General features: G+C 38.8%; 1 protein-coding gene across 1 annotated transcript in view; it reads left to right on the plus strand.

Moving 5' to 3' along the window:
* CEP104 (centrosomal protein 104) overlaps positions 1 to 17,077 on the plus strand; it is a 2,320,447-nt gene that overhangs the window by 915,486 nt on the left and 1,387,884 nt on the right. Inside the window, 1 exon segment of the mRNA XM_044062948.1 lies at positions 231 to 398. Coding sequence (XP_043918883.1) covers positions 231 to 398 — 168 coding nt within the window.

The raw sequence follows: 17,077 nt of genomic DNA on the forward strand, positions 1-17,077 counted from the left end.
AAAGTAAACCTAGATAATTGGATAGGAAGGCTCAATTTCTCCCGCAGATTATCCTGTCTTGCCCTCTTTGAGTCTGGAGGGAAATGCTGAATAGGCTTGCAGTGGATTGCATACTGATTGCCTAGTTATTACCTGTGAACTAGAATGAATTCAACTTTTTGAAATTGTATGCTGTTTTGTACAGAATCCTTGCAGCTAACCACATGCTTAACTTTTCTTCTGTGTATTAGGTTGCAGGTGCTTATTCAAAAACGTGGTCTTATCGAGAAGATGCATTACTGGCAGTGTACAAAAAGCTGATGGAAGAGCATGAGGAAACCTCTAAAGATGAACTGAAAAGCATGTTGAGGGCAGCTGTTTTCCTCATACAAAGGGCTGTTAAAGACAAAGTGTCATCAGTAAGTACAACATGCAATACCATTACTGTATATTGATCTTCTAAATTAGTAACCAGTAGTGCAGGAGTGTCACTGAATTTTGGTTATGCAGTTGGTAAGTAGTAATTATTTAAATGAAGATTAACAGCAAACATAAAATCCATACACAGTTTGTTTATTTGTAGAGCTGTACTTAAGTTGTTTACTGTTTTTCTTTAGTCAAGTCCATGCTGCCTGTTTTTCCTCTTATGTAGTTTGTTCTTCAGGATTGATTATTGCATCATGCCATACGCATGGCTGCAGCACGTAGTAATTGCTAGCCTAGTCACAAGATTTTGTAATGTAGCACTTTACATTGTGATTTATGTTTGTAAATGTCTGTGGGTGCTAGTTATTGTATATCTTTCATGTACTGTCAATTTATTTAACAACTGATAATTAGGTAGATACCCTACACATTCCACATTTTTAGGAGATACTTGGGGGATTCTTAGTGTGAAGCAGTATAAAAGCATTATATGCATTAGTATTAGTCAGATGCTCTGGATATGTAATTGACCATCACATAGAAAAAAGTGTATGATATGCAGAATCATCATATAGAACAATGTGTATGATATGCAGAATCATCATATAGAACAATGTGTATGATATGCAGAATCATCATATAGAACAATGTGTATGATATGCAGAATCATCATATAGAACAATGTGTATGATATGCAGAATCATCATATAGAACAATGTGTATGATATGCAGAATCATCATATAGAACAATGTGTATGATATGCAGAATCATCATATAGAACAATGTGTATGATATGCAGATGTTTAGAGTGTTCAAGAACAAGCCACAATGGCATACAACTCCTTGACAGGAGTTGCCTGAACAGAGCAGTCTAGAGTGATTTAATGTTTTCGAAAAAAAACATAAGCCACTGCAGTTTTTGGGTAACTTCATTGACTGATCTCAAAGGCATTAATAAGCCAGCAAGATAACAGCGCCATCATCTTGTGACTTTACCTCAGAGATTGACTAAATCCATTAACATCAAGTCATTCTGTGATCTACAGTTCTAAAAAAAAAATGTGTCAGCAGATAGTGCATTCTTGACTGAATGTGGGGGCGGCCTTTCATTTCTGCTGCGTCTGGGATTTCTGGATACATAAGATGCCAGAACCAGGATACATTTGTTGCAGTTCCTTTGTTATAATTTGCTGAATTGAGCAATATTAAGGAGACTATGGGAAATTCCATCTCTGTGCATCAGAGTCCCGAATTGTGCATTACAGGTAATAGAGACCCTCATAAAACATGAAGGAAAATTTGATGCCCTAACAAAATGTGCCATTTAAATACAGGGAAACATTTTGCATTTTAGAACTGAGTCATAAAATAGACAGACCATCAGAAACTGCAAGGAACTTTTCTATTGCAAAGTAAGATAGACAAGATGGAAAATTACTCCAGGAAGAGCGATAATTTGTGTTTTTAAGGCTGCCAGAAGATATGGAGGTATTTGGCCAAGAGATATACTCTGTGTTCCTTCTCTTATTGGCTGGTGACTTAACTTTTTTTCAGTGGAATAGGTAGCAAAAATTATGATAAACACCCCAAGTATCTTAGATGCTAAAGTCTGTTTATAATTAGATGTTTGACTAATTTGGATAAAGAGCTTATATTAAACAAAGCTAATGGTCTGGAGAATTTGTGCTTGTGATCACACATACCAGAGGAAGAGGTGTCAGGACTGATCTGCAATTCTTACCCACATTAAAGTTGGCCAGAAGAAGCAAAATGTATTTCACTTTATTTGTCGTCTTTTGAAACAGATGAATTCTTGAAGCAAACTGTCATAGATTAGGTTTATAGGTAGTTACTCTGCATGCTGTGCAGGAGACTGTTACGGAGCCTATACCAAATTTCAAATTACCCCAAAGCTCTTCCTGGTAAGTGGCTTACTCAAGGTCAAACAGTATTCTTATGAAGGCTGTGGTAATTAGATGTACCACAGGAAGTAGCTTGTCAACAGTTCATAGTCTTAGCCCTCTGTGCCAACTGCCAGATGAGGCAATGACAAGTAGAACTAATTAGCCAGCTTAGGGTCCATTCAGCATAGGCCTTTAGAAAGCCAAATAATAGACATTACTTTGAAAGATGAGAGCCTCAAGTGAATTTGGGTTCAAGTATCACTTTCTTCAAAAATCCCAGGACCCAAGAGACTAAGACCTCTGGATGAGGTGCAATGAAAAAAGTTAGAATGGGACTGAATAGTTTATGATGGGCTAAGGCAGTCCTTTAAAAATGAGTGGCCCTGGATACTCCTCTGCCACAGCACTTGCCAAAGTGTTTTTTGGAAGTATCAAAGCTCTCCATCATTGGAACACTCTGTACAAGCTTTAGAATTATTAGCTAGGTCACCTGGCTTCCTGGTGCAGGGGACGGGTCCTTGACTGTGACATAGGCTGCTGGGGTTTGACCTAGTGGCCTTGGCAGTTGAGGATCAAAGCAGGGAGTGTGTGTGGGGAAGTGAATGGGCATGATCAGCTAACCTCTCTGGGGGAATGGTGAGGTATGCATACACTCAGACACATATTGGTTAGTGCTAACTTCCTGGTGGAAACTGGGAAGCTTGCTACTTGTGCAGCGGGAAGTGGGCAGAGATGTTTGGAGAGAATGCGCCTTATGAAAATGAGGGGATGGACTCCACTGATATACCATGTCATACATTACCTTACTTCTCATTATGTGCATGGTATTATGGGCTGGGGAAATTAAAACAAAAAACATTGACCCACCCCTGGTGGCTGTCTGAATGATGCCCCCCTAGTTGACCATCTCTCCACTGATGTGGAAAGAATGGGTTGATTGACTATGGAGAGGAAAAAAATACTCTATGCTAGGTCAGATGAGAAGTTTGACTTAACTAAAACTATGACACTGCTAATCAAAGTGCCCTTGAGTGCCACTATTATATGTCTGTTAGTGGCTTTCAGATTAGCAGTATTGTATGCTACAGACCCTTCCCAGGTCACTATAATTATAGTCAAGACAGTAGTTACTTAACTGTATTCCCAGACATGCTGAAAGGAAAATGCTCCTCTTTTTGACAGTGTTGTAATGTCTGTTGTAACTCTGTTGTAATGTCGCAGTGGTTGAATGTTGCAACTGTTTAAGCATACAGTGTTACAGTGTGGTCTTTTTTAAACAGGGTTTGTATCAAACCCTTCTCAGCCTGGCAGTCCTTTTTCCAGAATTGACGGTGCTAGTCATATGCAATCAAATCTAGAAGACCGGTGCTGTTGATTTTGATGATTTGATTGGTTTGTTGTTACTGTTACTATGAGTTGGGCCATATTTAATATGCGGGGGTAAGCATTAATATGGTCAGTGCTATTAAAGTTGATGGGTGAGTTAGTGAGGTATGTATTGGACTGATATGTAGGAGATCAGACAGGTAGGTCTAGCAGTTCTTCTTGCACTTATCAAAAAAGAGTGCTTTAATTTTAGCTGGTGTTTAAAAACAAAAGGCAAGATGAATGTGGTATACCCAATGTTTCCCACTGTATGCTACTAATATATACCTCCACAATAAGGATGAAGTGAGCATTTTGGTGGATCTGTGGCTAAAGGCATTATGGAAAATTCCTGCTTCTGCACAGGTGGTATTGCATTTCACATTGTTATTGGATTAATCTGTAGATTGCTTGTTTTTTAAGGAGACTGGTGCAAAAAGTAACAGGATTTATATATCACAGGCTGTGGGCTGTCATAACATTAAACAGTGATAATGCAAGTAAATGGAGTATGGAGTGGAAGACATCTGTAATGAAAAGTGAATAGACATGATATGGCAGTATGGCAGACATTATGCTTAATGGTTATGGATATGTATATTTTGAAACAACCGCTTAAGACATAGGCAAACATACATTAACAGAAAGGAAAACAAACCATATTAATATTATTTTCCATTTACATACATTTTACATCACATATCTTTTCTTTTTTCTTTTTTTTTTAAGTATCATCAGGTCAGTTTTACATAAATTGCTGCCTTCCCTTAAACTTTGGTCTTCCTCCTGAATGTTATTTTGCATGTATTGTTCCTACAATTTACATTTATTTCTATGTAATTTCCTCCTTCCCTTTTCTAAAGATCCCTATTACAGTTTTTCTATCTCTTTCATAATATTCAATACTTCAAATACAGTTGATTTAGACATTAATTTCCATTTTGTAGTAATTGCTTTTTTGGCAGATAATAGAATTAAACTTAACAAGGCATTGTTTTGTCTAGACAATTAAGAATCTCAGCTCCTGTTTCCAAGCTCAAAAATAATTTCCTTAGTTACAGCCATTTGCTTACACAGTATTTCTGACAGAGTACTCTGTAGGAAATTTTTAAAATTTGCCAGTTTATTGCACTTCCAAAACATATGTTCACAGCTACATCTTTCTTCCCTATCACATCTCCAATATTTGCTGACTACCCAAGGAAAAATTATTTGAGGTCTGCTTGAGGTACAAAAATACCTTTGCAAGCACTTCTAATAATGATCCTAAACCTGGAACAACCACAAATCCACACCGCCGCCAAAGGGAAGAGAAACAGAATGAGCACAGCAGTATAATCCAAAGTAACCTTTAGTAAATAATCACAGGAAAAATAAAAACAGAAGTGCTTTCGTCTTGTTTTTACAGGACTTCTTCAGAAGTAATTTTTACTCCCCGTTCCCAGTATAAATAGACCACCAAATTACATCATATGACAGTTGAGACCATTTAAGTTTTAAAGTGAAACATACTTTCATAAAAAAGTCAATTTAAAATGTTATAATTCCTTAAAAACAATACCATAAAACTATAAAAACACATAATAAATGTTCAGGTCTCTGTTTATCAAGAGCCTTCAGTTTTAAAAGACATGTTATGGAACAAATTAACTCCTTGTTACTCTCCTGTCACTATGCCTACTCAATAACATCATCACATTCAAAGCAACTTCTCGCATTCTCAATTCTCCCTTTCCTTATTGTACCCTACTTTCTAACTTCCTATGAACACTATAGCCTCTCAGAAGCTAATACTCTCTCCAAACACATAACTTTAATTACCATAAATTCATCTCATCACTGTTTTAACTTCATATTTTCTCCCAGCTACCTAGCTACAAAATTTCATAGAAAGATTCACATTACCTACTCCCATCAAAAAGACAGAAAATCACTACTCATTTCCCCTAAACCCTCTGACTGGTTAAAACGATTAATCCTCTCTCTGCTAGCAGGTGACATTCAACCCAACCCAGGCCCAAACAACACCACAACTGCAAACCCACTTTGCACTCTCTCCTCTAACTCAAAAAAACTAACCAAACCCTCAAACTCTATAATGATAGCTCACCTTAACATCCGCAGCATTAAAAATAAAATTGCCCCCCTTCATGCACTACTTGATGTACACTCATTTGACATCCTTTGCTTGACTGAAACCTGGCTTAAACCAGTAATTCAGGTCAAAGAGATTATTCCCCCTGGCTACAACATCCATCGACTTGACTGCACTATAAAAAAGGTGGTGGGGTAGCAATCCTCTATAAATCAGGGATGCAAATCACTGCCTTACAGGATAAACCTCCCTCCAAACGTAATGTTGAAATCCTTATATCCAAACTCCAAATTAATGCTTACAAATCCATCTGTATAATCTGCATATACCTGCCCCCAGGCAAAAACAGTAGTACCTTAGAAGAAATCCTTAGCTGGCTGGCCATACACTTTCCACAAGAAACTATAGTCCTTGGAGATGTCAATATAGACTGGAATACCTGCTCTTCAGCTAACCCTTCCACCCTCTTAAATCTTCATGGTTTCTCACAAACTATTCTCTCCCCTACCAGAACAAATAAACCTAGCAACAAAGAAAGCATTTTAGACTGGATTCTGATAAATAGCCACCACCAAACATATACAGTAGGTACACTGCCTGATGATATAAGTGACCATGCCCTTACTTACCTAATTAGACATAAGACTGATACCCCTAATTTAACAAAATACAAAATGGTTAGAACAAACAAAACTTTTAACCCTGATAGATTTGAAGCAGAACTTAGGTCATGCAGTTGGTCTCCTCTTAAACACCTCCCACTGGATGATGCCATGACATATTTTAACTCTAAATTCCTATCTATTCTTGACGCACATGCTCCCACAAGGTGCATCAGACTTTCCTCAAGAGCCGCCTCTTGGCTAACAAAGGACACAAGGCAAAAGATTATTTTGAAAAATAAACTCTGGTCCAAATACTGCAGTACTAAAGTTCCCACTGACCAACTCAACTTTAGACAAATAAGAAACATTACAAAAAAAGCAGTAATTCTGGATAAAAGAAACTACTACTGCCATTTGCAACAGGCTAACCTGCATAACCCACAAAAGTTCTGGACAGGAATAAGTAATCTCATGAAGCCTGGCCAATTGGACACTCCAAGCTCAGCAGGCACCTCCCAAGATAATCCCAAACAGACTGCCAATGCCTTTAACACCTTCTTTACTGAAACTGTCCAGTCTCTTTCCAATCAATTCTCCCCTGATATCTCCTGTCTTTCCTCCTCCTCTAACACTTCCATTCCCACATTTCAACTTCAACCTGTTCCCTCTGTACTCATTCGTTCTCTGCTACATAAACTTAAACCATCCTCTCCATCTGCTGACCATCTACCTGCTCTGTATCTAAAAGTTGCTGCTAATGCACTGACCTATCCCATCACCATCCTGATTAACAGAACCATTGAAGAAGGCTACATTCCTTCTCTCTGGAAAATATCTCATATTATTCCCCTTCATAAAGGAGGAAAGTCAACTGAACTCTCTAACTACCGACCCATAGCCTTGCTCTCTCCTCTTGCTAAAATCATGGAAAAATGTGTCCAGAAGCAACTTCTGAAACACCTGTTAACTAACAATCTGCTAGCTAATTGTCAACATGGTTTTAGACCCTACCATAGCACCACCTCTGTCCTCCTCTCCTTCACAGACTGCATCAATAAAAATAGGAACAATGATACCCTTAGCTCTGCTATATTTATTGACCTATCCAAAGCCTTTAATATGGTCAATCACGAAATATTGTTACACTTACTTAAATCATTTGCACTTGACACAAGCTCAATTAAATGGTTCCACTCTTACCTGCACAACAGAAAACAGGCAGTGAGGTGGCAAAATAACTTATCCAACCACCTTCCCATTACTCTAGGAGTCCCCCAGGGCTCAATTCTTGGCCAGGGCTCAATTCTTGGCCCTCTCCTCTTTTCATTTTTCATTAATTATCTTCATACTCATATTTCTCCTGCCACCTGTATACAATATGCAGAAGATTCTACTTTAATCTGTTCTGCCTCATTCCCCTCTGTACTGCACTCTCTCACCCAAAAGACTTTTGAAACCTTAGAAATTTGGTTCCTCAAACGATGCTTAATTTTGAACCCCAAAAAAAACAAATTATTACTCTTGTCACCAACCCGAAAATTCTCTCCACTGAATTTCTGTGTCACATCAAATAATGGCACGAACATATCATCCGATCCAACTACCAAACTCCTAGGAGTTGAAATAGACAACAGTCTGACCTTTGACACACACATCAGCAGTACTATAAAATTAGTTAACAGAAAACTAGGCTCCCTCTATAGAATTAAAACATTCCTTACTCCACTTGCCAGAACTTCCATTGCTCAGACCCATCTTATCTCCACTCTCCTGTATGCCTCTCCCATCTACACTTCAGTGTCCAAAGCTAACCTCAGCAAACTGTCTGCTGCCTACAACAATATTGCCAGATTTGCCACTAATTCTACTTTTAGAACTCATCACTGCCAAAACTTAAGGCAACTACGATGGCTCGAACTACAAAACCAAATTCTATTTCACCAGATCTCCTTAGCCCACAAAATCCTTTACAAACTCATAAACACCCCCATTCTCACTTCACTTATCACTCCGTACTGCAATCTTAAAAGCCTTCACTCCTCCGACAAACTACTTATATTGACTAGTAAACCCAATAACTCAGCTGGCAAATCCTTGTTCTCCAACACAGTAGGAAAAACCTGGAACACTCTTCCTCACAATCTCACAGCAATCTCCTCTCTGCCCTGCTTCAAATCCTAACTCAAAACACACCTCAGAACCCACTGGCTCTGCCCCTGTAGCAACCCTGACTAGCTTACCTTGGGTATCTAGGTACTCTCAACTTTTCTGCTGTAAATAACTACCTTTCCTCATGTATCTAGGTACTCGCAATTTTTTTTCTTTTTTCTTTTTTAGCTTTACGAAACTCTTAACAAAATACACTCTCTATCTCTCAGCTTCTGCTTTTTACTTAATATCTAATGATTTTTGACATATATATTATAACCATGCTTAATGTTTTACCTGTTATTACAAATGCTTGCATGTGGAGCTTTTCTCCCCGGGCCTCTGCTGAAAATGGACATATATCCAGTTGGACTAGCCCGGTCAACAAATGCAAAATAAAAATAAAATAAATAAAAAATGTTCATTCAAACCTGGATAACTAAAGGCATTAAAATACAATTGCCAGTATAGCGCTCTCACTTCTAACTGGAGAGGGAGACAACCACCCCTAGCATTAGGTGTAATCTGCTCAAGAACAGTAAATTTAAAATGATATTCAGGGTTACCCATAATAATGTGTTTTGCCAATGCATTGGTGCTCTTTTTGTTCTTTATGTCATATAAATGCTCATGTAAACATTATTTTAAGGCTCATTCTGTTTTTCCAACATATAGTATGCACTGCAAGCCTGACATAAAGCAATATAAACAACATATTTTGATAAACAGTTATATTTATGTTTCATTCTAATCAACCTACCTTTAAGCATAAATTCAGCACCAACCATAACATATTTGCAGAAATGGCAAAACCATATTTCTTTATACCCTTTATTCTGGTACCACTATCTGGATCACATGTCTCAAGCAAGTTCTTTAAACACCTACCCCTTCGGTAAACTATAAACAGACCTCCTCTGAACTTGGAATTTATATCAGCATCATCATTAAATATTACCCAGTTCTTTTCCATAACCTATCTTATTATATGAAAAAGCACTCAGATAGCTGCTGCTCGCCCACAAACTTCTTTAATAACACAGCACAGCATACCCAGTAAAAATAACACTGAACACAGTTCTCAGTATGTTTTCATCCAAGACTTCATTAGAATGGTTACAAACACAAGTCCCTCCCATTTTATACTAAAAACACTTCACCAATAAAGCAATTAAAACAATAAATCAGTTAATTAAGCTTTTTAACCTGCTTAACGTTATTCTAACTGTGACTCTAAAGGGCTAGTATATTTGGCCCTATGTGGAAAATGTGAACGTTTTTATGTAGGAAAGACCGAAAGGCGCTTAAAAAGAATAATAGATGAGCACAGTTATGATATTAAAAAGGGCAGTAATAGGAATGCCCTTTATAAACATACTTTGACATGCAAAGAGGCTACCTTTTTATCTTTTGTGCTAGAGGAAGTCCAGATGGATATTCTTGGGTCACCATGGGAGACACAAACTGAATATAGAGAAGTGTACTAGCAGTTGGTCCTTGAGGTGAATAAATTGACAGGGCTTAATGAGATGGTCTCCCTTGCACCTGTATTGAAATTAAGAGTGGCTAAATTAAAGGGCGACCTAGCACCGTATCTGTGTATGTATTTATTTATTCATTCATTTTTCTACATAAGTATTTAAACCTAATATATCCCTCAGAAACTTTTTAATGTTTTAATAAGTTAGATTTTTAATGTTTTAAACAAGTCAGATTTTTAACATGCAGGTATTGACCACTCCGTGGTTTTAGGCAGTTTGACACTGATTTTTGATGTTATATATTTGTTAATGTATAGAACGTTTAGTTCACTAGATGGCAGCAAAGTATTATTTTTTTTTATATGCATTCTCTTTATGCTTTAGTTTACTGTTTTAACATATATATATATATATATATATATATATATATATATATATATATATATATGTGTATATTTATATTTTAACATCGATTTTTAAATGTTTTTGATTGTGTACAAATAGGGATTATTAGTTTTTAATAAAATAATGTGTAGAGATGTTTTTATAGTAATTGCAGTAGCCTTCCTGTGTCCTGACAGAGTGCTCTTCAAACTATCTGGAGATATACAGAGCTAAGTGTATTTTTCTGGCACTTCAGAGTTGTGTACTGTTATTTTTGCTTCACTGCATAGTTTTTCAGATCTCTGCTGAAGGTGTTTTTCCCCCCCTCCCACTATTTCTCTGTGTCTTAAGTTGGTATAACTAGTTTTACATCCTGTGTGTTATCTGACTATCTCAAGGATTACTTGCATAAAATTAGACCCTCTTAGTAACAGCCTGCATATCATTGCTGGAGCCTTCCTGTGTCCTGACAGAGTGCTCTTCAAACTATCTGGAGATATACAGAGCTGAGTATATTTTTCTGGCACTTCTTAATTGTTGTTTGACTAATTTTATATAATTGCTGGCTGACTTCAGAGTTGTGCACTGTTATTTTTGCTTCACTGTATAGTTTTTCAGATCTCTGCTGAAGATGTTGGTTTTCCCTACCCATCTTCCCTATTCCTGTCTTGCTGTTTTAATTTGGAGGCTTTTGCAGTTGCCCACCCCCACTGTAGATTTGATCTGGGACACTCCCTCCAGTCCCATCTCTTTACCTCATTCTACCTAATAGACTCTTCTTCACTTGTTTTTAGTCATTTTTAATTTAATTGCATTTTTTTAAACTGTTTGGTCTAACATTGCTACATACTCAAGTGTGCTAGCTTGCGCTGCATTTGAATTGTTTTTACTGCTGTTTTAGCTACCTTTCTGTATGTATATATATATATATATATATATATATATATATATATATATATATATATATATATATATATATATATATAAAATCTAAGCCTGTTTCCTACCTTTCCTGTAACTAGTGTAGTCCAGATTCAGATTTGCTGTATCCAGGACTGTATGTAAGCTTCTGAGCCCCCCAAGCTTTCTGTGTTGGAGGGAAGCCTTCTAGCTTATCAGTGGGAGTGGTAAGCACTAGGTAACCTATCTACCACGTAAGGAGTGGTTCTGGCCCAGAAATTGTAGTTATTGGCCGTTTGGGCAGTTTTTCCATCTCTCTCAACTTTCTGATTTAAAAGCTCACATTTGCACTTGTTTTCCCCCTTTCCTGTAACTAGTTTAGTCCAGATACAGATTCTTAGTTTTAGTACTTGAATTTGCTTATTCGTGATCAGCACTTGTTCAGAACTTGTTGTAAGCACTATATAACCTACTAATTACTACAGCACTCAACCTTCCTCATTACCTAGAGGAAAACAGTTTTGGTACTTACTGTCCTCACTTGCTTAGAGAAAAACAGCTCTTATACTCACTTTTCTCACTTATCTAGATGAAAATAGTTTTTTTATTCAGGCATGTGCAAGGGTCAGCTCCCAGTGTTCTCTCCTGTTTATCTGATAAATCTGGGCATCTTGGGGCAATGTAGAAATTGCCTCATGTACACAGACAACCCTCTCCTCCTACCACCCAACACTACAACCTGTGAGAGATGCACTTATCTAGCCAAACTGGAGGTAAAGCTCTCTCCAACCAAGACTGAAGTTGACAGTCAAGAGGAGAAGGTAAACACTTGCACCAAACCACACTCATCACATAGTCTCACTAAATCCGCACCACCAAAATCCACACATAGAAACACAAAAACATTCGCGGAGGCTCTCAGTAATAATCTGCTCAAGCAACAGAGACCTCCAAAGCAGAAATGCAAGCAACCTCTATCCCCCAACACAACCCAAATGACACATAGCCCGCAGACTCAGTGAGCCACTCAACCACAGTCAATAAGGACTTACAATGTACCCAACCCACTAGTCATAGGTGACTCTATAGTCAGGCACACTGATGTCCCACTCACCAGGCTAAACAAGGAGAAGGTTAATGTCAGCTGCCTATCGGGTGCCAGGATCCGCCACATAACCCACACACTCGGGTCACTCCACAACAAGTACAGATATGACTCTGTCATTGTCCATGTTGGTGTGAACAACCTGAGATGTACCTCCCTGGACTACATGAAAAGAGACATGGAAGAGCTCTCCGATCTTGTAGCCCAGGCAGGTATGACGCTAGCCCTGAGTAGCATTCTGCCATCACCCAGAATGATGCCGCAGTACAAGGACAAAATGATTGACCTCAACAATTGGATAAGCTTCTGGTGTCATTTTAAAGGGATCCAGTATCTGTCTGCCTGAGATGACATAGTTGACAGACCACGATGCTTTGCCAGAGATGGCCTGCACCTGTCACCCCTGGGATTCCGGATACTGGCTAAGGTTCTTGCTGCCCCTATAGTGCCTTTTTTAGGCAAGGTCCAAATGACAAAGTCACCACCATAACAGGAACCGGCAAGCAAAAACTGAGGGTGATGCTACTCAATGCTAGAAGTCTAAATCTCAAAATGCACTCACTCGAGGCACTCCTTAAAATGGAGAACATCAATATCTGTGCAGTGACTGAGACCTGGTTCAAGGCTCCAGGGAGCACCCCTGCACTACCAGGCTATAACTCATACCACACTTTTCGGCCATGTAACCTGGACCGGAACACCAAAGGTGGAGGTGTGTCCATATTCATTAAGGATACCCACACCTCCAGGCTAGTTGCTCAGCATAATGCAGCCGAGGTTATCCAAGTGCAACTAACTCTGGGCAAAACTGCAATCCAAATTGTAGCTTGCTACAGATCCCCCACCATGCCCCAGGATTCCCACTCTTTTCTTGATGTGCTGAAAAATATTAGCGTTCAATCAAACACCCTAATAATGGGCAATTTCAACTACCCCACCATTGACTGGGAAAACTACTCATGTACCAGCTCCTTCGTTCAATGCTTTCTGGAATTCATGAACTTCAGTGCCCTGGATCAACTTATCCACACCCCCACCAGGGGCAACAATATCCTAGATCTAGTCATTACCAACATGAATGACCAGTGTTCCGCACCTGAAGTCAACACCTCATTGGTCCGATCCGACAATAAGCTAATTACCCTAGATATCCACATCTTGCCCCCACCCCCCATTAAGGAAACTATGGTAAAAAATTTCTCCAAAGCCAACTTTATGCTTCTTAAGATCTGCTCTGAGTTACAGCACAATGGCACTAAATATACAGACCCAACTGATATTGCCAACATCCTGAAAGATAGGTTCAGTGCTAACTTTACACCCCCTCTCACCCCCTAAAGTGCCCATCTCTATACCGGAAGAATGCAAAGTTCCTATAATCACGGCTGCACAGGTAAAAACCACACTCTCCAAAGCCACAAACACAGCATCCATGGGACCAGACAACATCCCAGGCTGAGTTCTACACGAACTACAGAACGAACTGTCACCCCACCTAAGTACCATGTTCAATCATAGCCTCACCTCAGGTTTTGTGCCTGCTGAATGGCACACAGTGACAGTTATCCCACTCCACATGGGGGGGGGAGCCACTACGGACCCAGGGGACTACTGCCCCATTAGCCTGATGAGCCTGGTCTACAAGGCCATGGAACGTATCATCATGGAACTTATAAACAAAAACATTGGTAATCTCCAAACTCTGGACCCCACCCAGTTCGAGTTTGTAAAAGGCAGATCATGTCTCCTAAACCTGATAGACTTCTTTGAAGCAATCACCAAAGCCATAGATGAGGGTGAGGTGGTTCACACAGTCTATCTAGATCTTGTCAAGGCTTTTGACACCATCTCCCCACTCTGGAATTATAGATAAACTCACAAAACTAGGTATAAATCCCTATGTCACAAGATGGGTTGCCAACTGGCTCACTGACAGAACCCACACTGTGAAAGTAGCAGACTCCAAATCCAACTTCAGACCAGTGACAAGTGGAGTACCACAGGGTTCAGTCCTGGGTCCCCTCCTGTTTGGTATCTACTTCTCTGAAATACAGGCTAACACAGAAGGTCTTTGGCTAACGAAGTTCGCTGGTGACTGCAAATTAGGAGCCATAATAGAAACTCCCAACAATGTGGACATCCTACAAAAGGGTCCACCATCTACCCTGTAGTTAGAATATATAGTTGGGGGGTGTGGTGGGCGAAGCCCCCACTTAATTTCATATTATATTGTTTAGTTTTGCTTTAATATTGCTTAATAAAACAAAAGTAAGTGGGGGGTGTCACCCCCCACCCCCTCAACTATATATTCTAACTCCAGTGTCGCACTACAGTGGGGAAGGGGACATATTTTATTTACTTGCCTTACAGTGCTCTGGAGACTGCCAATAATACTTGTCAGTCAAATGAAGTGTCAGTCAAATGAAATTTCAGTCATTTGGTCTCAGTCAAATGGGTGTCAGTCAATTGGAAGTTTGGGCAAATGAAGTAGACCCCGGGTATGACATAATGGGTAAGGTCTTTATCTCCATCTATATCATATTATCGCACGATGAAAAGAGCAAATGCTCTTTCATCGAACCGATAATATTGAAATAACAAAAAAGCGAACACATGGAACAGCGAATTTTTTTCCAGGGAAAAAATTTGCTGTTCCACCAAAAAAAAAAAAAAAAAGTTTAAACACAAAATGAAGTGGGGGACTGTGCCCCCCACACCTCTCCTATTTAAATATACCAATTCCGAGATCGCACCTTAGTGGAGGAAATGGCAAAGTCCCAAAGACGGCCCACCAATTTTTTTCCCTGGGAAAAAAAAAATCGATGTTCCATGATCAACATTATCAGATCGATGAAAGAAAGTGTGAGGTGCTTACCTGCAGGCAGTAAAATGGTATTCTAAATGAAGGACAATGATATTTACGACATCACAAGTAGTCCTCAGATCAGAATGCATAAAAAAGACACCAAAATTGCTGGTGCAGCTAGGACACCCTTCTAATTCTGGCATACTCCAGCATGTCCAAGAAAACCATAACATTATGTGACAGGTTGAACATCTGCTGTATGAAAGTAGATAGCAACAGTCAAAATCTGCTTCTTAACAAAATGCTACCAGACAAGATGACCCCTTCTAATGAATTCCTATAGACCTTTATTTAAACAACACCGAAGAACTGAAGTAAATTTTAATTAAGAAGATGAAGGACCATATGGTTATATTTTCAATCAGCAACAGTATTTTAAACATTCCATAATTTCAAAACAAGCTGTGAAGAAGCCAGAGCATGCATCTGGTAGACATGAGGCCAAGGTCTACAGTTGATAGTCCAAAATGTACAACTTAGGTTACACCAAGCTTATAGTGCCTTTTTTGGATACTTCCAGTTTACACTTGTAGCTCTTTGTGTTGTCCAGACCTTTTTTGAGTCTGGCCTCTGTAAATGAATTACCAGCAAATAATAGGCATAGTTAGATAGCGCAAGGATTTATTAACAAAGTGACACTACGATTGTTAATCTATGATGTCCTGCAGTAGTGAAATTAATCATTTTTTGCTACTTAGTATTCATATTTTTACATTTATATTCATATTTTCACAACTGAGAGACCTGTGAAATGGCATGATTGAGGACTGGAAATTCATAGGTGCTTACTAGGCAATTGATCTGTGAGGATCTTAAGAAGCCTAGCTTTACATTCCCATGGTAGTTTTTAGCCCTTATACTATGCATATTAATAACCCAAGTCAGGCAGAACAAGGATATTTTGAGAGGTTTACTTGTTGCCCCTATACCTGAAGGACATGGTGCTAAACTGGAAATAAATTTGCGATTTCCCACCCATTCATTCAACTTAAATTTTAATAGAGTAAGAAAAATACTTTGCATTATGTGGTGTGAAGACTGTTCTGTAGAAGACATAGCATCTAATATGTATCTTTCCCTCCAACATGTTCTATTTATGTTGTAAAAGAGATTCACAGGACTTGTGAATGTGTAATAGGTCTTACAGGATAGGGTCTTCCCGAGGCTCCCATGTATGAGACAGAGGTCACCTGTTTGTAGCCTATATGATACTGAGAAGAGGGATAAGGCTTTGAGACAGTCTGCATAGATTTAGTGATTCCTGCCATTGACTTTTTTTTTTTTTTTAGTGAGAAAGTATTGTGGTCATTCCAATTGTGACAAGTATTTGGACAGGTATTTGCCAAATGGGGCACTGTACTTAATAATTGGTTCTGATGAGAGACTAGTATAGATTGAGTACATTCCTGACCTGGATACCACACATTTAGATATAAGCTGTAATTCCTTACAATAATGGACACATGATACTCAAAGGACAGTTCATTGTTAACATAGGTTCCCAGATCCCTGACCACTGGATCAATTCTCAGGGGTGTGTTGTCAAAGTAACAGTTAGAAAGGAAGTCATGCTTGTCAAAGGATACAGCTGTATATTTCAGTAATGGTTTGAGATGTCCAGAAATATAGTGACTGAATAGCTGAAAGAACGGATTTACATAGCCTAAGTTGGAGATGCCATTTTTCGGAATAATCCCTTTTCTCCATGGTATGGGGATCTCGGATTTGCTATATATACATTCAGGGGTGTGGGTGTGCAGGGGGTCTGTTTTTTTCAGCATGTTAGCACTCGGCACTTTGAGTACCGACATTTCAATA

The sequence above is a fragment of the Protopterus annectens genome, chromosome 2.part1 (assembly GCF_019279795.1).
Source record: "Protopterus annectens isolate FY-2018-M chromosome 2.part1, PAN1.0, whole genome shotgun sequence".
Lineage (NCBI taxonomy): Eukaryota > Metazoa > Chordata > Ceratodontiformes > Protopteridae > Protopterus > Protopterus annectens.